The 25839-nt window shown below is 40.6% G+C and overlaps 1 protein-coding gene across 1 annotated transcript; it reads right to left on the bottom strand.

Annotated features, from left to right (window-relative positions):
• Positions 1-577: 577 nt before the first annotated feature.
• Positions 578-21552, bottom strand: LOC115145479 (calcium-activated potassium channel subunit beta-2-like). Its single transcript, XM_029687012.2, has 5 exons — positions 21385-21552; positions 15220-15339; positions 14275-14445; positions 13034-13229; positions 578-4751 (listed from the first exon to the last, which is right to left on the bottom strand). The coding sequence occupies exons 1-5, from the start codon at positions 21450-21452 to the stop codon at positions 4467-4469; spliced, it is 840 nt and encodes a 279-aa protein (XP_029542872.2). The 5' UTR covers positions 21453-21552; the 3' UTR covers positions 578-4466.
• Positions 21553-25839: the final 4287 nt, after the last annotated feature.

The following is a 25839-nucleotide window of genomic DNA, read 5'->3' as shown; positions in this document are numbered from 1 at the left end:
AAAAGCCAATTTGGGGCTACTTATTGGAGACTTTTATGTTACTCCATATTCATAGTGAGATATAAGAAATGTTAAGTATAGTGCCAAATATATCAATAGCATCCTCTGACTCTCACTCTCTTCTGAGCTACTATGTAATTGACAGAGCTATGTTGGGTACAATTTAAAGGAAATACCTTCATTTTGTAAAGTAGATATCTTCCTGTCATTTACTTTTTGATCAATAGTGTAAAATGTGGTCTATGTGACTGCATTGGTTTGAATAGTGTCTCATTTCACACTATAATCCCCACAGCAGTCTGGGTGTCAGCAGCACTGGCTACCTTGTGACTAATAGTGCCTCGTCTCTAATGGAATGGGGAAAGAATGAAATTACATGGCCATTGTACCATTCTCTCACTCGCACAAGAAGTGGGAACGTATCACCGTCTGCATCAGTCAGGGCATTTATCCCCTGTCAATGACAAACACCCACACTTTCTCAAACCACCAAGCACTCGGACTGCACTTCCCTTTTTTAATCATTCCTATTAAAATCACTACACTGGAAATTGTTCAATGAAAGGAAGATTTCCGAGGACCTATTTGTAAGGGATTGCTGTCGCCAGAGCTGGGTCCAGCCACCCGTGGAAGGCACGCACAGGCCCAGTGACTGATTACTCTCCAACTACAGATTCATCACAGCCAGTCAGTATACTTTAAATAAAGTGCCCTTTGAAGACACTATTCAGGTACCATTCCCAGCAAATCCATTTGTCCGCGATGGTAAAATCAACTGGTCTGTCTGGAAATACTGCTGAGCTGAGGAGAGAGTAAATTAAGAGTTTATTTCCAAAATGCTACAGTACAGTGCTTGACAGGAGCTTAGCAGAGCTGAGTACCGGCACCTCAAATGTCCTACTGCTTGTGCATTTGTGTTTTTTTTAATCATAAATTATTGCTTTTGGGTACCTTCATGTGTTTGTAAAATGTTATTGTTATCAGATTTTTATTAATAGATGTGTATGAAATTGTGTTTTTTGCAAAACGCTCTATATCCATTGTTTAGCTGGAATGGAATGCTCGTATCTTGTATATCTGACTGTGATACACTATGTGGTTGTCTAACCTAGCTATCTTAAGATGAATGCACTTACTATAAGTCACACTGGATAAGAGCATCTGCTAAATCACAAATGTAATAGTTTTACATACAGATCTCATATTACTGTATATAATTATTTAGTATTTTGTTTATATATTGATGTCACAAATGTGTACAGTTCTTCATTAAAAATGTAATTATTTGTTACATGTCACTGTGTAAATCCTAGCAGTACTACTTATTTCTCTGAATAAGGCAGATATATAGCATTTTGCAAAGAAAACATGATTATTTGTCTCTGAAATGAAACCATCAAGTGATACATTTTAAACAACTACACCTCTGTCATTGGACAACCCCAAACTATGATTAGATAGTAAAAAAAACACCCCAATCTCTTTTACAATTTCTTTAAACAACAAAAGCTAATGGAAATGGATATACAGCATTTTGGAATGAAACTCTTCAAATCCCAAGGACTGTGCTGTACAGTAGACTGTAGGACTAATGGAGGACAGACATGAGTTGTTCACCCACACACTCTATCAATCATAAAGTAAGGCAGTATACCAATACATTTGACTTGGTTTCACAGTTAACAGACTACTCTTATACTAAGGCTCAGTTTTTTGTGGATTTCTTGAGCCCTTTAACTACTTTGACCAACCCAATGATCACTAAATACAAACCAGGGATGTTCTGTAATTGCGGAGTTTGTCTTTAAATGTATGAATGCAAGACAAAATTGCATTTACAATTGGTTTGTATCGATTGATAAGTAAGAAACAGTCAATAATGTAACAATTGTAGTCAGGGATAAACTGCTGATGACCACATAAGATGACAGTGACAGCAAAATAATATTAACAAACAGTAATAATAGTGATCATGGAACCAATAATGAAATATTGTCAATATTTACCCAGTTTGGTCATTCTGTAAATATTTGTGGTAAAACGTGCCATGACTTATTTCCATCATCGATTTGTGCTTCTTCTCAAATAAATGTGTGCGCCTGGTTGCATAAAACATTGTATGTGTTTTCCTTAAGGCTTTCCCTTATTAAGTAATAATTTCCACTTACCTAAGGGAATTCTATAAGGGCGTTGCATAGAGCACCTCAAACATTTCCCTTAGGTAAAGGCATACTGAAGGGGGTTTACTCTAGTTTGAAGGCATGTATGGCAGTAATAGTCTCTGGTTACCATGGAGATTACCTGATTCACTGTCTGAATGTGATCTCTTGTCAAATAAATCACATTTTGGGGGGGGAGATCGCAAAATAGAACTTCTACATTCAACAGAGGAGAAACAAATTGATTCAGAAGATAAAACACATTTCTTGCTGTTACTTTTTTCTCAACTTGTTACTTATTACTTTCTAGTACCTCAAGTTAATGCACTTAGTGGGTAGCTAGCGGGCTAGCCAGGTAGCTTTATAGCCATGGATTGTGCACCTTCCATTGTTTAGCTATGTAGCTAGCTAGCTATACACCAAGCTTGCTGGTTGATATTTTCCTTTTGCAACCAGGGCAACTGACTTAAAGGTAAGGCATTTACTTAAGGTGTTTTATATAAAACATCTTAAGAGTTTCCTTTAAGGAATAATTTTTCCTTACCTAAGGGAATTGTTTAAGGGCGTTGCATATTGTATTTGTTTTATTTTTACCTTTATTTAACTAGGTAAGTTAGTTAAGAACTAATTCTTATTTTCAATGACGGCCTAGGAACAGTGGGTTAACTGCCTGTTCAGGGGTAGAATGACAGATTTGTACCTTGTCAGCTCGGGAATTCGAACTTGCAACCTTTCGGTTACTAGTCCAACACTCTAACCACTAGGTTACCCTGTCGCCCGGCAGTGCCCCTCAAATATTTTATTAGTTAAAGGCATACTTAAAGGGGTTCTATGGTAGTTTGAAGGCATGTATGGCAGAAAGAGTATCTTGTTACCATGGAGACAGCCTGTTTCACAGAATAAATGCTGGTCAAAGAGATGCTTTGATTTTGTGAGAAAGCAAAATATAACCTCTACAATCAAGACAGGACAACCAAATGGCTTCAGAAGATAATAAACCGCATTTCTTGTAGATACTTTGTTTCTCAACTTGTTTTTATTGCTCTATAGTACGTCAAGCCACAGTAGCTTACAGAGTAGCTATAGCTAACTAGCCAGCTAGCTTTGTATCCATGGATTGTGCACCTTCCATTGTTTAGCTAAGTAGCTAGCTGGTTGATGTTTTCCTTTTGTCACCAGAGCAGATGAAAGCAACATTCGCTTCCACAAATGCTGTTTACATTGATATCCATAGTGAATGAAACACCTCACTGAAGGACCTCACTGGAACCCTTAACCGTTTCACTACAGTTAAGGGGGAAATTCACCTTAAAATGTTTTGTGCAACTGACTTAAAGTTAAGGAAACTTTAAAGAAAAAGATGAGGGGGAAATTAACTTAAGGTGTTTTATGCAGCCACGCCCAGGCACTGAAAATGCAGTTTGCCTCAGTATATCTACCCATTTCAGAGAAGGTCCTGTAGAATTCCTGTCTGAAATGCTGAGCAATCTATCACAGTCTTAGGGCCAGAAATTAAGGCATTTTGTATTGAACAGTTGCCCTGGGAAGTTGCATTGTACTTCAATCTAATCATCCTAGTGACTAAGACCTATTGTGATATGTAATTACTGCTACACCATATTGCAAGGAAGTGTTTATCCCAAACTATTAGCTTGGAATGGAGTCTCTACAGACCCAGGCTTACAGCATAGATAGTCAACACCTCGTTTAGGGGTGTCGCCCCCAGCCGCCTGTAGTTGTGTAACCCTCCACCCAATACCAGTAACACAAGGAGCCAAGTTTAGATCAGTATTCTGGACAATGCTTCAACATAGATGTCCCGGTCAAACCCTCTTGGCATCACTGCCTTGTCGTCACAGTGTGAATGGATCATCAATGCTGTCTAGGGGTTCAAGGGCAGATTAGGTCCAGTGTTGGACACTTCTTTCAAGCCATCACTTTGTATGATTGTGCCACTTATGGAGGTGCAGAAAAGTGATCCCAGGAAAAATCATTGTGCCCCAAAGTCATTGACTTTCACCTGCCATGACACAGCTGCCGGGAGCCCATATCAGTCCTATTGATTTCCTCAGAAGGCACAGAGGAATCATGTGGGGCATATTAAGCCCCCAGATCCCCTGTTGCTCAGCTCTCATACACAAGTCTTTAGCGCAAATGGAATATAAAGAGCTTCCTTAAGGTTCCTAGGCTGCGTATGAAAACCAGGACCTTGTGCTGCTACTGTAGCCTATCCCTTGGCCCCTGTAGCCTGGCCCCTGTCCCCTGGCCTTGTAGCCTAGCACCTGTCCCCTGTCGCTGGACTTACTCTCACCTTTTGATCCTGCCCACCTGTTCACACATGATGGACAGATACTGGGTGAGCTTCACCATGGCGATGATGATGGTTCCACCAATGAGGGTGCAGGTTGGCCAAAAGAGTGAGTGGAACACTGCCAATCGTCCATAGATGCGTGTCAGTAGAGCACTGTCCTGCTGTTCACCTGGGTCCATGTAACACAGCACCTGCTGCTGTGTTTTCAGACGCTCCAAGATTTTCATGACTACAGTGTGGATCGCATTGAAGTCCTTCTGGCATTTGGGCACATAGAAGCACTAAGAGAACAAAGACAGATTTATTATGAATACAGTGGGTTAACTGCTTGTCTTGGATGAGTTGAATTGAAATGTAACCTCTAGAATTTGTTGTCAGCTGCAAGTTTTTCACCTCTCACCTCAAGTAATGTATTGAGGTGGAGTCGTCTGAAGTTAATTAGAACTCGAGGCCCTTCCGTTTCCAGTGTTTTTATGTAGGTGCATTGTGATAAACAATTTCTTTATTTTTAGCGAATTAGGGTGGATTAAACCATATTGTTTTCTCATTGTTACAGGGCAATTCCACGATAACAGAGTGATGCTGAGAATCAGATCACAGTTAATAAAATGTTGTTTTATTTAATTTTTCACTTTAAAATGTATGTCGAACAAAAACCAATGATTGCAAAGTTAAACAAACAATACCTATGCACAAGGACTACTTTTAACAATTTTCACAGACAATTTTACAAAACACATTAACATGAAGAGTTAGGCACACCACATCATTTCAACGTGAAAATGTGGGTAATATTTGGTTGAGACATTGATCAATGAGATTTCAACCTTTATTCACCCACTCAAAAAGACAGCCAGAGGTTTGTTGAATTCACAATGTGTTGTCACTGCTTTCAAGCACCTAAAAGCATAACCAAGTTCCAATAGAAAAACAATGTCTGATTTTGGTTTAGTTGTCATCTAAATGTGTTTTCCGCGCGCTTCCAACAATTTTAAAGCACAACAAAGTTCAAATGGTAATACAATGTCAGATATTTTGTGTTTAAACAAGTTCATGTATTATCACTGTGCACTGTCACGCCCTGATCTGTTTCACCTGTCTTTTGGCTTGTCTCCACCCCCCCTTCAGGTGTCGCCCAACTTCCCCACTGAGTATTTATACCTGTGTTTTCTGTCTGTCTGTGCCAGTTCATCAGGTTTGTTCAAGTTTTTTTCTCTCTCGTTTTTTCCCGTTTTTTTTCCGTTTTTTTTCTTTATTTAACCAGGTAGGCTAGTTGAGAACAAGTTCTCATTTACAACTGCCACCTGGCCAAGATAAAGCAAAGCAGTGCGACACAAACAACAACACAGAGTTACACATGGAATAAATAAATATACAGTCAATAACACAATAGAAAAAAAGTATATATACAGTGTGTGCAAATGAAGTAAGATAAGGGAGGTAAGGCAATAAATAGGCCATAGTGGTGAAATAATTACAATTTAGCAATTAAACACTGGAGTGATAGATGTGCAGAAGATTAATGTGCAAGTAGAGATACTGGGGTGCAAAGGAGCAAAAAAAAAAGAAAAAGAAATAACAGTATGGGGATGAGGTAGTTGGATGGGCTATTTACAGATGGGCTATGTACAGGTGCAGTGAGCTGCTCTGACAGCTGGTGCTTAAAGTTAGTGAGGGAGATATGAGTCTCCAGCTTCAGTGATTTTTGCAATTCGTTCCAGTCATTGGCAGCAGAGAACTGGAAGGAAAGGCGGCCAAAGGAGGAATTGGCTTTGGGGGTGACCAGTGAAATATACCTGCTGGAGCGCGTGCTACAGGTGGGTGCTGCTATGGTGACCAGCCAACGAGAGCATACAGGTCACAGTGGTGGGTAGTATATGGGGCAATGGTGACAAAACAGATGGCACTGTGATAGACTGCATTCAATTTGCTGAGTAGAGTGTTGGAGGCTATTTTGTAAATGACATCGCCGAAGTCAAGGATTGGTAAGATAGTCAGTTTTACGAGGGTATGTTAAGGAGCATGAGTGAAGGATGCTTTGTTGTGAAATCGGAAGCCAATTCTAGATTTAATTTTGGTTTGGAGATGCTTAATGTGAGTCTGGAAGGAGAGTTTACAGTCTGACCAGACATCTAGGTATTTGTAGTTGTCCACATATTCTAAGTCAGAACCGTCCAGAGTAGTCTTGCTGTACAGGCGGGCAGGTGCGGTTGAAGAGCATGCATTTAGTTTGACTTGCATTTAAGAGCAGTTGGAGGCCACGGAAGGAGAGTTGTATGGCATTGAAGCTCGTCTGGAGGTTAGTTAATACAGTGTCCAAGAAGGGCCAGACGTATACAGAATGGTGTTGTCTGTGTAGAGGTGGATCAGAGAATCCCCAGCAGCAAGAGCGACATCATTGATGTGTACAGAATTGAACCCTGTGGCACCCCATAGAGACTACCAGAGGTCCGGACAACAGGCCCTCCGATTTGACACAGTGAACTCTGTCTGAGAAGTAGTTGCTGAACCAGGCAAGGCAGTCATTTGAGAAAACAAGGCTGTTGAATCGGCCGATAAGAATGTGGTGATTGACAGAGTTGAAAGCCTTGGCCAGGTCGATGAATACAGCTGCACAGTATTGTCTTTTATCGATGGCGGTTATGATATCGTTTAGGACCTTGGGCGTGGCTGAGGTGCACCCATGACCAGCTCGAAAACCAGATTGCATACTAGAGAAGGTACGGTGGGATTTGAAATGGTCGGTGATCTATTTGTTGACTTGGCTTTCGAAGACTTTATAAAGGCAGATAAGATAGATATACAGTTGAAGTCGAAAGTTTACATACACCTTAGCCAAATATATTTAAACTCAGATTTCACAATTCCTGACATTTAATTATAGTAAAAGTCCCTGTCTTAGGTCAGTTAGGATCACCACTTTATTTTCAGAAAGTGAAATGTCAGAATAATAGTAGTGAATGATTTTCTTCAGCTTTTATTTCTTTAACCAACATTCCCAGTAGGTCAGAAGTTTACATACATTAAATTAGTATTTGGTAGCATTGCCTTTAAATTGTTTAACTTGGGTCAAACGTTTTGGGTATACTTCCACAAGCTTCCCACAATAAGTTGGGTGAATTTTGGCCTAATCCTCCTGAGCTTGTATAACGGAGTCAGGCTTGTAGGCCTCCTTACTTGCACACACTTTTTCAGTTCTGCCCACAAATTTTCTATAGGATTGAGGTCAGGGCTTTGTGATGGCCACTCCAAAACCTTGATTTTGTCATCCTGAAGCCATTTTGCCACAACTTTGGAAGTATGCTTGGTCATTGTCCATTTGGAAGACCAATTTGCGACCAAGCTTTAACTTCCTGACTGATGTCTTGAGATGTTGCTTAAATATATTCACATAATTTCCCTCTTCATGATGCCGTCTATTTTGTAAAGTGCACCAGTCCCTCCTGCAGCAAAGCACCCCCACAACATGATGCTGCCACCCCCAGACCATAATGCTGCCACCCCCGTGCTTCACGGCTGGGATGGTGTTCTACGACTTGCAAGCCTCCCCCTTTTTCCTCCAAACATAATGATGGTCGTTATGGCCAAACAGTTAAATGTTTGTTTCATCAGAGCAGAGGACATTTCTCCAAAAAGTATGATCTTTGTCCCCATGTGCAGTTGCAAACCATAGTCTGTTTTTTTAATGGCGGTTTTGGAGCAGTGGCTTCTTCCTTGCTGAGCGACCTTTCAAATTATGTCGAAATAGGACTCGTTTTGCTGTGGATTTAGTTACTTTTGTACCTGCTTCCTCCAGAATCTTCACAAGGTCCTTTGCTGATGTTCTAGGATTGATTTGTACTTTTCAAACCAAAGTACATTCATCTGTAGGAGACAGAACGTGTCTCCTTCCTGAGCGGTATGATGGCTGCTTGGACCCATGATGTTTATACTTGCGTACAATTGTTTGTACAGATGAACGTGGTACATTCAGGTGTTTGGAAATTGCTCCCAAGGATGAACCAGACTTGTGGAGTTCCACAATTTTTTTTGAGGTCTTTGCTGATTTCTTTTGACTTTTCCATGATGTTAAGCGAAGAGGCACTGAGTTCGAAGGTAGGCCTTGAAATACATCCACAGGTACACCTCCAATTGACTCAAATAATGTCAATTAGCCTTTCAGAAGCTTCTTAAGCCATGACATAATTTTCTGGAATTTCCCAAGCTGTTTAAAGGCACAGTCAACTTAGTGGATGTAAACTTCTGACCCACTGAAATTGTGAAACAGTGAATTACAAGTGAAATAATTTGTCTGTAAACAATTTTTGGAAAAATGACTTGTGTCATGCACAAAGTAGATGTCCTAACCGACTTGCCAAAACTATAGTTGTTAACAAGAAAAGGGGTTGCCAGGTGGAAAGCATGGCCAGCCGTAGAAAAATGCTTATTGAAATGATCAATTATCGTGGATTTATCGGTAGTGACAGTGCTTCCTAGCCTCAGTGCAGTGGGCAGCTGGGAGGAGGTACTCTTATTCTCCATGGACTTTACAGTGTCCCCAAACTTTTTTGAGTTTATGCAAATTTCTGTTTGAAAAAGCTAGCATGTGCTTTCCTAACTGCCTGTGTATATTGGTTCCTAACTTCCCTGAAAAGTTGCATATTGTGGGGGCTATTCGATGCTAATGCAGTACGCCACAGGATGTTTTTGTGCTGGTCAAGGGCAGTCAGGTTTGGAGTGAACCAAGGGCTATATCTGTTCCTGGTTCTGCATTTTTTGAATTGGGCGCTCTTATTTAAGATGGTGAGGTAAGGACTTTTAAAGAATAACCAGGAATCTTCTACTGATGGAATGAGGTCAATATGCCTCCAGTATACCCGGGCCAGGTCGATTAGAAAGGCCTGCTCGCTGAAGTGTTTTAGGGAGTATTTGACTGTGATGAGGGGTGGTCGTTTGACCGCAGACCCATTATGGACGCAGGCAATGAGGCAGTGGTCACTGAGATCCTGGTTGAAGACAGCAGAGGTGTATTTGGAGGGCAGGTTGGTTAGGATGATCTCTATGAGGGTGCCCGTGTTTATGGATTTGGGGTTGTACCTGGTAGGTTCATTGATCATTTGTGTGAGATGAAGGGCATCAAGCTTAGATTGTCAACCAGCGTTTTGTCTCCGCGCCTGCTTTTCCCCAGTCTCTCTTTTTCCTCGTCCTCCTGGTTTTGACCCTTGCCTGTCCTTACTCCGAGCCTGCCTGCCGTCCTGTGCCTTTGCCCCTTCTCTGGATTACCGACCTCTGGTTTACCTGACCCTGGGCCTGCCTGCCATCCTGTCCCTTGGCTCCACTACTCTGAATTATCGACCCCTGCCTGCCTTGACCTGTCGTTTGCCTGCTCCTGTTGTTGCAATAAACATTGTTACATCAACACAGTATGCACTTGGGTCTTACATGAAACCTGATAGTGCTCCATCTAATAGCACAACCAAATAACCTGGATAGCAGTTGAGATTACATTAAAACAGAGGTGTCAAACTAATTCTATGGTGGGCCTAGTGTCTGCAATTATAGCAATTATGAAGATCTCCACAGACCTGTGACCTTTGCATGCTATCTTGAACATGCACATTTCTATGATTACTTAATAAGAAAACATTTATAGTTACAGTAGGCTAACCTCAAAATGTAGCCATGGATGTGTTACTCATTTTAAGGTTGAATAAATATTACATTAGTTTGTAAGACAAAGTACATTGCTTCAATTTAAGGTTATTACAAAATGAATAATGCATTGTATTTGGTTGACAACGCAACCAAATATCAATATTTGGAGAATATCTAATGCCTGGATAGTTTCAACTGAGTCATTGGCTTAATCCTATTCTGTAACTTTTATTTTTGGTTTAGTTGGAGACAGTGTCACCAGCAAGCACCACCACACCATCACACTTCCTCCATGCTCCTGTCACGTTCTGACCTTTATTTCCTTTGTTTTGTATTTATTTAGTATGGTCAGGGCGTGAGTTGGGTGGGCAGTCTATGTTTGTTTTTCTATGATTTGGGTATTTCTATGTTTCGGCCTAGTATGGTTCTCAATCAGAGGCAGGTGTCATTAGTTGTCTCTGATTGAGAATCATACTTAGGTAGCCTGGGTTGCACTGTTTGTTTGTGTGTGATTGTCTATGTTGATGGCTTGTTTCAGCGCAGCTCACATTTAGCGTCACGGTTGTTATTTTGTTTACTGTTTAGTATAGTGTTTCAGTGTTCAGTTCTTTCTTTAATTAAACATTCAACATGAACACATATCACGCTGCATTTTGGTCCTCCGATCCTTCTCGCCTCTCCTCTTCAGATGAGGAGGACGACCGTGACAGCTCCAAAAATCTCAAATCTGTACTCATCAGACCAAAGGACAGATTTCCTACCGGTCTAATGTACATTGCTCATTTTTATTGTCCCAAGCAAGTCTCTTCTTCTTATTGGTGTCCTTTAGTAGTGGTTTCTTTGCAGCAATTTGACCATGAAGGCCTGATTGACAGTCTCCGCTGAACAGTTGATGTTGAGATGTGCCTGTTACTTGAAGCATTTATTTGGGCTGCAATCTGAGGTGCAGTTAACTCTAATGAACTTATCCTCTACAGCAGAGGTAACTCTGGGTCTTTCCTGTGGCGGTCCTCATGAGAGCCAGTTTCATCATAGCGCTTGGTGGTTTTTGTGACTGCATTTGAAGAATTTTTCAAAGTTCTTGAAATGTTCTGGATTGACTGATCTTCATGTCTTAAAGTAATGGTGGACTGTTTTTTCTCTTTGCTTATTCAAGCTGTTCTTGCCATAATATGGACTTTGTATTTGACCCCTTACCTTGTCACAACTAATTGGCTCAAACGCATCTAGAATGTAGAAAATAGTAAAGAAAGAAAAACGCTTGAATGAGTAGGTGTGTCCAAACTTTTGACTGGTACTGTGGTAATAATACTTTTGTAGGCCAAACCGTTCAGACGCTACAGGTGATTTTGTGTGAATTTCGGGATGTATCATGGTCTGACAAACACTGTTCTAGCTCTGTCATCTTTTACCACAGATGTGGAAGTACGTTATCAGCGAATGTGGTTGATTGAGACGCATCCCAAGCAAAACCAGATATCTCTATTTTAAACTGATAGATGAATATGGGGATTTTTGTATTATGCTAATTAGATTTATGGGGGCACGGACATCGACCTTAGGGGGTTATAACTTAGATTTTTGTTTGAGATGGAGACGTGAATCCAACATATTAATGATTAATGATTAATTAATTGAAGATTACATTTGAAATCAACCAAAGTTCAGAAACCCTAAGCCGATATGTGTGGTCTACTTTTAGTTGAACCCTAGGTTGAATTGAAACAATAGTTGATGACGACGTGGAAACGCTACACAGTGTATTCGGAAAGTATTCAGACCGATTTCAAAAATGTCTAAAAACTGTTTTTGCTTTGTCATTGTGGGGTATTGTGCATAGATTGATGAGGGGGGAAAAAAAACAATTTAATCCATTTTTAGAAAAGGGCTGTAACGTAACAAAATGTGACAAATGAAAAGGTGTCTGAATACTTTCCAAATGCACTGTATAGGCCTAAATAGTATTATTGATGATATACATGACTTATAAAGTATGGTAACATTTTATTTGCTTTGATAAGCCTACCCTTTGGTATGACTTCGATAGCAACACGTTGAATATATTTATTCATTAAGAGATCTTTCAACAATTATTCTCATGGTAGCACATCGGTATTAGTCAGTGACAAATATCAAAGCTAAGCAGGACTGGGCATAGTTAAAACCCAGGATGGGACACCAAATTAATAGCTGTAGATAGATCAGTTCACCAGTAAGAGGTGCTCCCCAACTATAATTGTTTTTCTGATAGAGGATAAGTTTCAAAGGTACAAATTCAACATATTTCATGCCAGGTTTGCCTATGTTGAAAATTGATCACAGTGATGACATAATCCTGTGCTTTAAATTTCAGGCTCAAAACAAGATTTGCTAACTTTTTTAAATCAAATGTATTTTCCATGTAAATTCCACATCACAATACGCTGACAAATTATGTTGAAACAACATTGATTCAACCAATTTGTGCCTAGTGGGGATGCAAAGTTTGGTAACAGAATAACGGTTTGTGCTGTTGGTGCCGCCATTCTGTTACCAAACTTCGCATCTGCACTGCTCTCCAAGTAAATGTGTTTTTATACAATTTTCTGGGGAAATTGTTCAAAGTAGTCCTTGTGCATAGAGTTGTATGGTTTGTTTAACTTTGCAATCATTGGTTTTTGTTAGACATTTTAAAGTAAAAAATCTGAGTCTCAGCATCACTCTGTTAGTGTGGAACTGCCCTACATTAAATGAATTACATGGTAAATACACATTTCATAGTTGTGCTTATATACTGTTTTGTATTGAATCATTTGATTGCACATTGCTATCACATCATTTGTTAGTAAATATCAGTAAAACCAGGTGTATATTACTGTAGCTGAAGCAAGATAATGAAATATAGGATTACTGTTGGACATGGTACATTTAGGCATGTCCTCTGTCTCACCTCTGGGTTGGTGTCCTGTGCCTCCTCATTGTGGGAGAGTCGTACAACCTTTCCGGATGTGTTGAGACTGACAAACACCTGTAGGCACGGGTACTTGGAGCTTTTCCAGCACTCGGAGCCGCAGCTGTAGGTACAGTTAATCTCCGCCACGATGGTGGAGTTGAGCACAGTGCAGCCGGATTCCTCCGTCCACACACTACATGGCATGGGGGTGGGGAGGGTAGGGAGCAAAATTAAAGAGTTACTGACCTGTGTATAGCTCTACCCTTGTGCGCTCTGACATATGGCTGTCTGGATGCCACACGAGTAAGTTCAACATCAACAACAACTGTATCCAACGACACAACACCCATGACTAACAATGAATTAAATGAAAAAGGGAGAAGTTGTAGAAATGTTCAGGATACCGCATGATATGAAGCAGACTGAATCAGTTGAGTAGTAGAAATGGGAGAAAAGATCGACAACACTAGCAAATAGCAGATTATGGTGATTATATCCAGCTGAATTCCAAAGTCTGTCCACTTTACCGGTGTATCTTAACCTCTTGAATAGCCCAGCATGCTTTATAGTCTACATACTGATATTTGGAAATGAATTTTAGATCTAGGGATAAGTAATATTCTGAATAACTTGCTTTTCAATTTCTCTGCAAGGATAAATGTTGCACTACTTTTTCACCTAATCCAAATAGAAAAGGAACGACTTGAGGTGAAATTAAATAAAAAATTGCAGCACACTGTGGTTTGGAATGACGTTGGTGCCTTGCAGTGTAATTGGTGCTGTATTGTGATAGGCTATTGTGTACTGAAGTTTGTCCCCTGTGTCCCCTGCTTTCATGCTGTAACAATTACATTGAGCTCATAGCGCAAATGCTACTCATAAGCCTCAGCTGGCATCTTAAATGCCTCTGACTGCAATTTATGTCCACAACTAAAGTATAGAGGGACCACACCATTTGGACTGCACAGTTTTAGCTACAGAGTGGTAGCTCCCAGGAGGGGCTAATATAGAGGGATTGTATAGATTGCCATGCACTTTAAAGATAGCTTGGCTAACTGGTGTGTTTCAGTGACAGTTCAGACAGCATTTGAGCGATTATCCTGGAATAGCCAAAGTAATATACACATGTTGACATGATGAAGATCTAACAGCAGCTTTTTCTTTGACATGCATGTGGCTACATGAAGAAAACAGACTTCAGGACATTGTGATTGACCTGGTGAGTGAGAGCAAACTACCTGTCTGAGTAGGAGCGCACCATGGTAATGCCCAGCACAAAGTACATCATCACAGAGAAGAGGATCATGCTGAGTCCCAGGAGAATAGCTCTGTCCTCCCCAGCCTTCAGCGCTGTCACTGTCTTCCTCTTGTCTAGCACGTCATACTCCCGGACCTTCTGATAAATAGTCCTGATTCATACATTACCAACGCACGCACACACACACACACACACACACACACACACACACACACACACACACACACACACACACACACACACACACACACACACACACACACACACACACACACACACACACACACACTCTTAACAGGGTTGCATCATGAGGTCATCTGGGTTGACCAAATAGCATTAGTCAAATCAATACATAATTAATAGACTTTTAAAGGTCAATATGAATGTAATTCTCTTCTCTTGGGCATGGACATGGACAGTTTGAAATAAATAATTTTTTACATTTTGCACACTGATCGTGTGATTTACTTTCCATCACGAATAATGTGAAAACGTCATAGCTAATATTACTGTTGACTTGTAGACATGTAGATAATGAGATTTTTTTTTTTCAGGGGTGGAGTTTTTCCAAATACAAACTGACAGATTTTCCCTTTTATTCACAATTATTGTAGCTTAAAGCTGGGTGCACAAATGTGATTCTCATTGATGTAAAAAAGATGAAAAGCTTTGACAAACCAACAAAAAAGAATCAGACATTGTAGAATTAAGCACATCCCAATCTTAGTAAAGCTCGTTACAGATGTAAGTATAATGAAATTCAACTCAGTGTCAGATTTACCAAGCATTTGTTACGGTGACAAATTTCATGTCTTAAGTTTGTCTGATGTTCCTTTTCAAAAACAAAACTACAAACTTTTCAGAAGTGCATCATAGATCTGCCCCATTATTCTTTGTGCTGTGTAAAGTATACAGGGTACCATACCTTCTCTCACTTCCTGATCCCTGAGCTCCTTTGCTTCCTGCCCATAGGAACATCCTCTCTGAGGACTCTCTGTGCCCACCACCACTCACAGAGGGCGTCACACAGGCTTGCTGAGACCACCTGCCAAGGACAGACACAAACACTCAGTGACCCATGTGCCCCTGTCTCCACACACCTATCCTGGAAGTGCCACCCCCTCAGAGCTTGGTCAGGATACCCCACAGCCAGGTGAGAAGAGTTTTCTCACTGAAGGACTTAATCAACCCTATTCATCTTCTGCAGAAAGAAAAAGCCACGTATTCCACAGAGTTTAGAGCCACTCGCCATCGCCTAGGATAGTCACCAAGGCGAATCCTCTTTTGAATGTTTGAAGAGCTGGAGTTCACAAAGGCAAAGAGGGAGCAGCAGCACGCATCCACCTGAGGCACACGAACAGCACTCATGGCAGACACGCCTTCGTGTGGGCTTCAAGCCCACTCGTCTGGCACTTAATTTCCTGCCTGTTCATTTGTTATTGACTATTCATAGTCTGAGCGACGGCGACGGGCTGGTGGAATAATGATGAGGTTTCCAGGCGCAGAGGACTTCCGAAAGCATTGATCCCTTCCGACTATTCAGCAGTAAGATCTGAGAGGCATTCAAAGCCTCCCTCCTCCCCTGAACCTCCTCCCCAACTTCTCTCTGTTGATTGGTCTTAATGGAGAGCCTCCTAGCAATGTAGTTGCATTGGAGTTTTCAGGGAAAATGAATAACTGCTCGGAGTAGTAAGGAAAGTAGTGGGATTGCCCAGACCCTTTATGTTCATATTAGGAGATTTAAACACAAACATCCACTCTCATTATGTAGATAAGGTTCACAGAGAAGGTTTTGATTGTGTGTGTGTGTGTGTGTGTGTGTGTGTGTGTGTGCAACCTTTCAAAAGCCTATTGGCATGGAGGTGGTCTAATTTTTCTGTCTTTGTAGATTTTCAACTGTTGTAAACAATTTTTTTTTTTTTTTTTTGTGTGTGTGTGTGCATCCAATGTTTAACACTGTTCCAGTGTTTTTAAACTTCTTAATTGTTGTGTGTGTGCCACTGGGTGTTATATCAACGTTGTTTCAACGTAATTTGTCAAAGTATTGTGATGTAGAATCTAGGTGGAAAATACATTGGATTTGAAAAAAGTAATCAACTGTTGTTTTTTTTTTTGCTCATCAATAGACCTCATTTTGTTAAATTCCTACCTTTGAAACAAAGTCAGATCCTCAACGTAATATCCACTATCAATATCATCATATCAACTTAGTTTTGATATCTGACTATTACCAATTAATTTGATATCTCCACTTAATAGATGACTAAGTCACTGGAATTAAAGACTAAATCAAACAGATTTAGTCTAATTCTTGAACTTGTTTGGTTGAAATGGAGACGTGAATCCAACATATCAATTATTAATTTGTGGACAAACTGGAATTAAAGCCAGAGTCAGTGGCACAGATGGAACTATCCAAGCAGAAGATAAATCTTCTTCATATGTTGATATTTGATTGCATTGAGAAACAATATTCAATATCAGTTTTGCAATAGAGTAAATAACCTATTAACTTGTTGGCAAGTTTAACAAATGCTATGTTGGATTTACTTATCAACCAAAAATACAAGTGAAAGAGTATAATTAAGCCAGTGGCTCAGATGGAACTATCCAAGCAGTAAATGCATCTCCTTTAAATGTTGATATTTGGTTGCATTGTCAACCAAACACAACCAAACTCAATATTACCTTTGTAATATAGTAAATAGCCTACAGTTAAGGATATCTTACAAACGAGTGTAACAGTATTTATTCATCCTTAAAATGAGTAACACATCATGGCCGCATTTTGTGGTTACTGTAACAATAAATATATTCTTATGTAATCATAGAAAGCCTGCATGCTCAAAGTCGCAGGTCTATGAAAATCTTCACAAATGCTATGATATTCTGCAAGGCATTTGTGACTTGCACCATGTACTTTAATGTAATCTCAACTGCAATCCAGGTCCTTTTGGTTGTGCTATTAGATGAAGCACAGTGATTACAGGTTCAAACTTGTATAAATAAACAAAATATCAGACATTGAATTTCTAACTTTCAAACCAAGCAGTACATGTAACCGTACTCTCTCTACATTCAATAGGGTTCTCTCTAAATAAACACTGTTATTTGATGGCTCCACACACTAGTCAGGGGATGCCTGGAAGCAGATTGAGGGGGCGTACCTTTTTGTCACTGTATCTTTAGCCAAGCAACGTGCTAATGCTGCCTTTTGGAGCCCTGACACATTGAAACGAGAACAGATTATTGCACTATTCTCACCGAACTACCTGCCGGATGTCTGATGTGGCACATAGGAGAATCTATTTAGCAGTGTGTTTATTAGGGACAGTCCTGCATATGAGCTCTGTCTTTATGAAAGGTCAATTGTTGACAAGTTCCTCAAGAGGGGAAGTTATACTGTACATGAGATGAACAGAATGTGCACAGTACACTACACACTGTAATTAGAATGCACCTTATATGCCTGCTGTTGAGTCAGAGCAAATGTAGAAAACAATGCATCTCATTTAAAAGGACAACCTGTTGCCTCCTAGTATAGTAGCAGGATGATTAGCTATGTTGCATCACTAGTGTCCATAGTGTCCCATTAGCAGAGATGGCTTCATTAGCCCTGTGATTTGCTCACCTCTCATATTTAACACATAATTACATGCCTAATCTTGCATAAAATTGCGCTAATGACATTACCAAAGGTAAACTCCAAAGGAGAACATTGTTGATGAGATTAAAACATAGAGATAAAGCGGTATTGTATCCTATTATTACATTTGTGCCTTCACTTAGATGCTGACAGTATTTCTGGCTACTGTGAAATAGCTGCATCTCTGTTCACAGCAGACCAATTAGATGAATCAGAGTGATCACAGACTGATGCCTTATCTTGAGCCTGTGCCTAGTGTCATGAAGTATTGACAGAAAAGTCAGGAGTCTGGGGTATAACGATAAATGACATGAGGGGATTCACTGGAATGTGCTTGCTCATTGTGTTGTCTGTCTCACTAAAGTCTGCCTCTGCACATATGGAATGTGGAATTTAGCCGTCTATTGAAGACTGTCTACAGAGATGTATTAATTCAAAGAACCTGTGCCACTAGTACTACATTTAATTTAGATGCTTGTTGTCTGTCACACTCTCTTGCAAGTTTTACACAATAACAAAGCAAACTTTGTCCTGTCTGCATGTATTCATCTACTGTCATCATCAGGCAATTATTATGATCTTTTAATGGGAGCATTCTTTCAGGTCTATTCCTTTAATTAGAATTTCATTATGTAAACTTTATCCGGAGGCTAACGGCTGCAGAGTGAACAGGAGCATCCAACAGCTCTGCTGTCTGGGACATATAGGCAGACATAGGTGTCTCCACACGCAGGACCATGTTGGGCTCTCATGTTTTACAATCCTGATTTAAGAGAACTACCAGGAGGCATCTGCCAGACCGCATCGTCAATAACTTATGGGGGTGTCACAGTAAAACAGGACACTGCTCCAAGACAGCGTACGGTGCTGACATGCAGGCAGCAGCATATGCCAACCGTTCCACTGTGTTAAGCCTTAAGGCCATGTGGAAAAACCATGTTGTTCATTCAGAAAATATGTCAAGGTCAGCTGGGTGAAACTCCTCCAGAGCTTTCTGAGCAACACTCCCTGGACACCAGAGTGCCACACACAGTGACTTTCAGGTTTGTCCTTAAATGAATATCTTAAAAAACTTCCCGCAGACACATCTTCTGTTCAACACCTACGTATTTCCCTTTGCACTTTCCTTTCTTTTAGCTAAACGGAGACAAACATATATTCCACAGTGTCCTCATCAGATCTCAAATAGTGCCTCCAAAGTGCATGAGTAATGCACTGACTTTAACGTGTAGGCTACCAGCAGGCAGACTTCTACTATTTAAGCAAAATAACCAAAACATGGGGAACTCTTAGAATGTTTTATGGCTATCAATAAAGTTGTTCTCTGGGAAATGTAGAGAGTTTTCTCCATTCCCTGTTCCTCTCGCTCATATTTATGCATCGCCAGCCAGTTGCTTACATCTCAAAGCCCTGCGTCCAGTTCTTTCCAGCATGGCCATGGCAATGCATCTGCAAAATTACAACTAAAGCGGTTTGCCTTTAATTAAGCATAAGCTGCCAAAAATAGGGACTTTAATGAGCTTATGAAAACAAATCCACAATGCTTAAATGTGTTAAGCATCAACCTGGTTCCACCTGAGCACTAAACTACTGTAGCTCTGCTTGCCTGAGTGGCCATTTTGGGCTGAGGCTTCTGTCTCAATGTTAAACATTTTCTTACAGGAATGGCTTCAATCCAGTATGGGATTGTTCCTCTCAAAAAGCCAGTTCATTTCAAATCTGTCAAGGTATTGTAAGAAATGGGAGAGAGTACCCTACTGGACTTCCTGAAGGTGCATAATAGTGCCAGAAGATCTTTGACACCTCCTGTATGGGGAAAGAGGGCTGGCTTCGGCAACATAGCGTCAATAAGACATTCCTTGGATTTCAAAAACACAAAATGTACGTCAATCACTCCCACAATCACTCCCAAATAACACCATGATCCTATGTGATAGTAACAGAGTCAGTGAGGAGGGCGAAGGGGTTGGAATTCTACATCGATGGATGGAGAGCAGGGGGTGTGTTTAAAAGGCAGGTGCTGTACTATTTGTGGTCTGTAAATAGAGGCTAAGGACTTGGTGCCGGGCCACTACAGCAATCCATTGGTCCAGGCTTCTCTCCAGAGCTGCTGGGAAGCCAAATTACAGGGACCCAGGCAGGGTGGGCAGAGCCTGTCCATGGAGGGGATGATTAGGGAATGATAACTGGGCGCAGGGGTAACATTTAGCGCCTCAGTTAAGCTTTCAAACTGAGGACATTTATGTCATTGAATCAGTAGTACTTGGAGCATGGTGTGTGTTTTATATTTGATATTTTTAGTTCTCGTGATTTAGAAATAGCAGGCTATGGCAGTGTCATTATGATTGTAATTGTGTTTTTGACCTTCTTCTGAGGCATCTTGAAAACATCTTTCTATTCTTACTGTCATTTTGATATCAATCATTCTCCATTAAAGACAAATCTGTGAGGGACAAAGTGGTTCTCTTGGACTGACTGTTCAATATCATGTCTTATCCTAGTAGTGAGACAATGAACACAACTTAATGACATGAAGACTACAGTAGGCGTCAAAAAGTAACAGTTCATGCTCCCATGACTTATCATAGGGAAAATACATAATTGTAAGAAATTCATAGTAGTTTTGGGAATTAAGTTTACTCACTCTACTTTTTGTAATAAGGTACACACTGAGTAAAGATCACATTGCAAGTGTTTATATCCAGACCGGATGCATTGTTAGTTTAAGACTAATTAGGACTCTGCTTACATTAGACTTCATATATATTTTTTCTTCATATAGTGTAGAATGTACTGTAGTAGCCCAGACAGTACATGTTCAACACATTTTCTTAAAATATTTGTGTCAAGCAGGACACTGTAAAAGTAGAAGGAAACAAACACATGCAGCTTATATAGCCAGGACCATCAATGCACAAGGCTTGTTGGTTCTACAAAGAGATTATATTGTAGAATGTTCACTTCAAAAAGAGAAATGTAGTGGATACACAGTAGCTTAAATTGTTTGTTTCAGTATTGATTCAAACATTCATCATCCATATCTTAATTTTATACCAAGCACACAATCACTCCCAATTTACAATCATGTTACGTCATGGTACGTCTTCTGGGACCATTTGTAAGAACCTGGTTGTAACTGGAATGGAAGTTAGGACGTTGGACTAAATATTGAACAAAGAAACCTTCCAACAGCATGTTCACTTTATTAATAAATGTGTCATGAAATACATACTGTACCTGCTGAAGAAATTAGTGTGATCAATGTAAAGCAAGGTCCTTGTAAATATTTGTCTGAGGGTGAGCATGCACTCAGGTGACTCAGGCTCTTCATGGTAAAGCCCTGTCTGTTTCCCTGAGCTTTCAGCCTTTTCTAACCATGCAGCAGAGGAGAAACCAGACTGAGAGTAGCCCTAACCCTAAGTATCAAAACAGCCTGAATCTCACCTTTGTTCCAAAGAGGTTGGGCATGCAGCAGAGTCAGGGGTCAGTGTTTCTGGTGAGTCATCCAACATGGCCGCTCGCTACACTACCACTGGGACTTCCCATGCACTGTCAGCCAGGAGACTATTCGATAGCGACGGGCAACAAGATTTTACACACCACTCTTGTCAATGCAGTCTGAGCATTTGTCAATATTGTTGTGAGTGGAAAGAGGAGGCTTCCGGCAGCAGCCGTCAATTGGTTGATGTAAAACCCGTGGTGTTCCTCAGGCCATGCCTCCAGGCAGGAATCCACCCAGCAGGCTTTTAATCACACTCATTCAGACCCATTCAAAGAGACCCTGCTGCAGCAACACACCAACAAAGACCATGTATCACGACTGGCCAATAATACGTATCCTGAAAGTGTCATTTCCCTCGCTATTTCAGTTACCTTCTCAAGCACAACTGCCCCTGTCTCCACTGTTCTTATCAACTGTTTTGCTATTGAGGCAAAGGTTTAATGAAAGATTTTATGGACACTGACATTTTTTATATCCAGTGGTGGAAAAAGTACTCAAATGTCATACTTGAGTAAAATAAAAGATACCTTAATAGAAAATTACTCAGGTAAAAGTGAAAGTCACCCAGTAAAATATTAGTTGAGTTAAGTCTAAAAGTATTTGATTTTAAAAATACTTAAGTATCAAAAGTAAAAGTATTAATAATTTCAAATTCCTTACAATAAATTCAAAATTTTCAGGACCCTGTCTTTCAAAGATTATTAGTAAAAATCCAAATAACTTCACAGATCTTCATTGTAAAATGGTTTAAACACTGTTTTCCATGCTTGTTCAATGAACCATAAACAATTAATGAACATGCACCTGTGGAATGGTCGTTAAGACACTAACAGTTTACAGACGGTAGGCAATTAAGATCACAGTTATGAAAACTTAGGACACTAAAGAGGACTGTCTACTGACTCTGAAAAACACCAAAAGAAAGACGCCCAGGGGTGATGGTCGAATTCGTGTATATCCTCGGAGGAATGAGCGTTACACCCGAGGCCTGTACTCTGGAGCGGGATCGATTTGGAGGTGGAGGGACCGTCATGGTCTGGGGCAGTGTGTCACAGCATCATCGGACTGAGCTTGTTGTCATTGCAGGCAATCTCAATGCTGTGCATTACAGGGAAGACGTCCTCCTCCCTCATGTGGTACTCTTCCTGCAGGCTCATCCTGACATGACCCTCCAGCATGACAATGCCACCAGCCATACTGCTCGTTCTGTGTGTGATTTCCTGCAAGACAGGAATGTCAGTGTTCTGCCATGGCCAGCGAAGAGCCCGGATCTCAATCCCATTGAGCACCTCTGGGACCTGTTGGATCGGAGGGTGAGGGTTAGGGTCATTCCCCCCAGAAATGTCTGGGAACTTGCAGGTGCCTTGGTGGAAGAGTGGGGTAACATCTCACAGCAAGAACTGGAAAATCTGGTGCAGTCCATGAGGAGGAGATGCACTGCAGTACTTAATGCAGCTAGTGGCCACACCAGATACTGACTGTTACTTTTGATTTTGACCTCCCCTTTGTTCAGGAACACATTATTCAATTTGTGTTAGTCACATGTCTGTGGATCTTATTCAGTTTATGTCTCAGTTGTTGAATCTTGTTATGTTCATACAAATATTTACACAGTTTGCTGAAAATAAACGCAATTGACAGTGAGAGGACGTTTATTTTTTGCTGAGTTTGTTATGCAAACCAGACAGCAGAATTGTATTGTTTTTTAAAACTTTATGGGTAGCCAGGGGCACACATTAATTTACAAACAAAGCATTGGTGTTTAGTGAGTCCGCCAGATCAGAGGCAGTAGGGATGACCAGTGATGTTTTCTTGATATGTGCGTGAATTTGACTATTTTTCCTGTCAAAATGTAACGAGTTCTTCTGGGTGTCAGGGAAAATGTATGGAGTAAAAAGTAAATTATTTTCTTTAGGAATGTAGTGAAGTAAAAGTGAAAGTTGTCAGAAATAGAAATACAGTGAGTGCCTTGCAAAATACAGTGCCTTTACCCCCCTTGGCATTTTTTTCCTATTTTGTTGCATTACAACCTGTAATTTAAATAGATGTCAATTTGGATTTCATGTAATGGACATACACAAACTAGTCCAAATTGGTGAAGTGAAATGAAAAAAATAACTAAATAAGATCTGGTTTAACCAATTACCTAATTAGTTAAATAAAGTCCACCTGTGTGCAAGTATCACATGATCTGTCACATGATCTCAGTATATATACACCTGTTCTGAAAGGCCCCAGAGTCTGCAACATCACTAAGCAAGAAGCACCATTAAAACCAAGGAGCTCTCCAGGGACAAAGTTGTGGAGAAGTACAGATCAGGGTTGGGTTATAAAAAAATATCATAAACTTTGAACATCCCACGGAGCACCAATAAATCCATTATTAAAAAATGGAAAGAATATGGCAAAAGAACAAACCTGCCAAGAGAGGCTACCCACCAAACGTCACAGACCAGGCAAGGAGCGTATTAATCAGAGAGGCAACAAAGAGACCAAAGATAACCCTGAAGGAGATGCAAAGCTCCACAGCGGAGATTTTTGGCCATCAAGGAAAACACAGTGTCTGGCGCACACTCAACACCTTTCATCAACCCGAGAACACCATCCCCATACTGAAGCATGGTGGTGGCAACATTATGCTGTGGGTATGTTTTTATATCGGCGGGGAATGGGAAACTGGTCAGCGTTGAAGGAATGATGAATGGAGCTAAGTACAGAGAATTTCTTGAGGTTAACCTGTTTCAGTCTTCCAGAGATTTGAGACCTGGACGGAGGTTCACCTTCCAGCAGGACAATGACCCTAAGCATCCAATTGAGAAAATGTGGTATGACTTAAAGATTGCTGTATTCCAGCGGAACCCATCTAATTTGAAAGAGCTGGGGCAGTTTTGCCTTGAAGAATGAGCAAAAATCCCAGTGGCTAGATGTACCAAGCTTATAGAGACATACCCCAAGAGCCTTGCAACTGTATATGTTGCAAAAGGTGTCTCTACAAAGTATTGGCTTTTGGGGGGGGGGGGGGGGGTGAATAGTTATGCAGGCTCAAGTTTTCTGTTTTTTGGTCTTACTTCTTGTTTGTTGGAGAATTAGTGGGGGAATTCTCAGGAATTAGCCAATTAGTCAAACAGTACTTAGGAAAGACTAAACACCGGTAGAACACAAACAACACGTCCCATCACCTTCTGTGCACAATAAGCTAATTACAGAATTGTTTATGTCAACAATCTCTTCTTTTATGACCACAAAAACCTTTTGAACACCTTGTCCTGTCCCATCTCAAAACCACCACTGACGCCCTTCTTGACTCCATGCAGTTTGCCTAACGAGCCAATAGGTCTGTGGACTATGCCGTCAACATGGGCATTCACTACATCCTACCACCCCTCAAGAATCCAAGGACATGCATAAGGATATTGTTTATTTCACTTTAGTTCAGCCGTCAACATAATCATTTTGGACCTGCTACAGCACAAACTCACCCAGCTGAATGTATTTGCCGGTGGAACACAGACTTCCTAACCAAGAGGACACAGCACGTTAAGCTGCATTTGTACTCCTGCCAAGATAATCCATCCAACTGATAGGTGTGGCATATGAAGAAGCTGATTAAACAGCATGATCATTACATGAGTGCACCTTATGCTGGGGACAATAAAAGGCCACTCTAAAATGTGCAGTTTTGTCACACAACACAATGCCACAGATCTATCAAGTTTTGAAGGAGTGTGCAATTGGCATGCTGACTGCAGGAATGTCAACCAGAGCTGTTGCCATAGAATTTAATGTTAATTTCTCTACCATAAGCCACTTCCAATGTCATTTTAGAGAATTTGGAAGTACGTCTATCGGCCTCACATCCGCAGACCATTTGTAACCACGCCTGCCCAGGACCTCCACATCCGGCTTCTTCACCTGCGGGATCGTCTGAGACCAGCCATACGGACAGTTGATGAAACTGTGGGTTTGCACAACCGAAGAATTTCTGCACAAACATTCAGAAACCGTCTCAGGGAAGCTCATCTGTGTGCTCGTCGTCCTCACCAGGGTCTTGAACTGACTGCAGTTTGGAGTCGTAACCAACTTCAGTGGGCAAATGTTCACCTTCAATGGCAAAGGGCATGCTGGAGAAGTGTGCTGTTCAAGGAGGAATCTCAGTTTCAACTGTACCGAGCAGATGGCAAAAAATAGTAAACATTTTGAAAATAGTGAAAATAAAGAAAAACCCTTAAATGAGTAGGTGTGTCCAAACTTTAGACTGGTACTGTATGTATATATACAGTATATAGCAAATTAAATATCTATATCTAACTTACATAAGTAAAACATAAGTAAAACACCAGTCTCAACGTCAACAGTGAAGAGGCGACTCCGGGATGCTGGCCTTGTAGGCAGAGTTC

This window comes from Oncorhynchus nerka, linkage group LG17, assembly GCF_034236695.1.
Source record: "Oncorhynchus nerka isolate Pitt River linkage group LG17, Oner_Uvic_2.0, whole genome shotgun sequence".
NCBI lineage: Eukaryota > Metazoa > Chordata > Actinopteri > Salmoniformes > Salmonidae > Oncorhynchus > Oncorhynchus nerka.
Note: the sequence above shows the minus strand (reverse complement) of the source record. Positions and strands in the feature narration are given on the sequence as shown.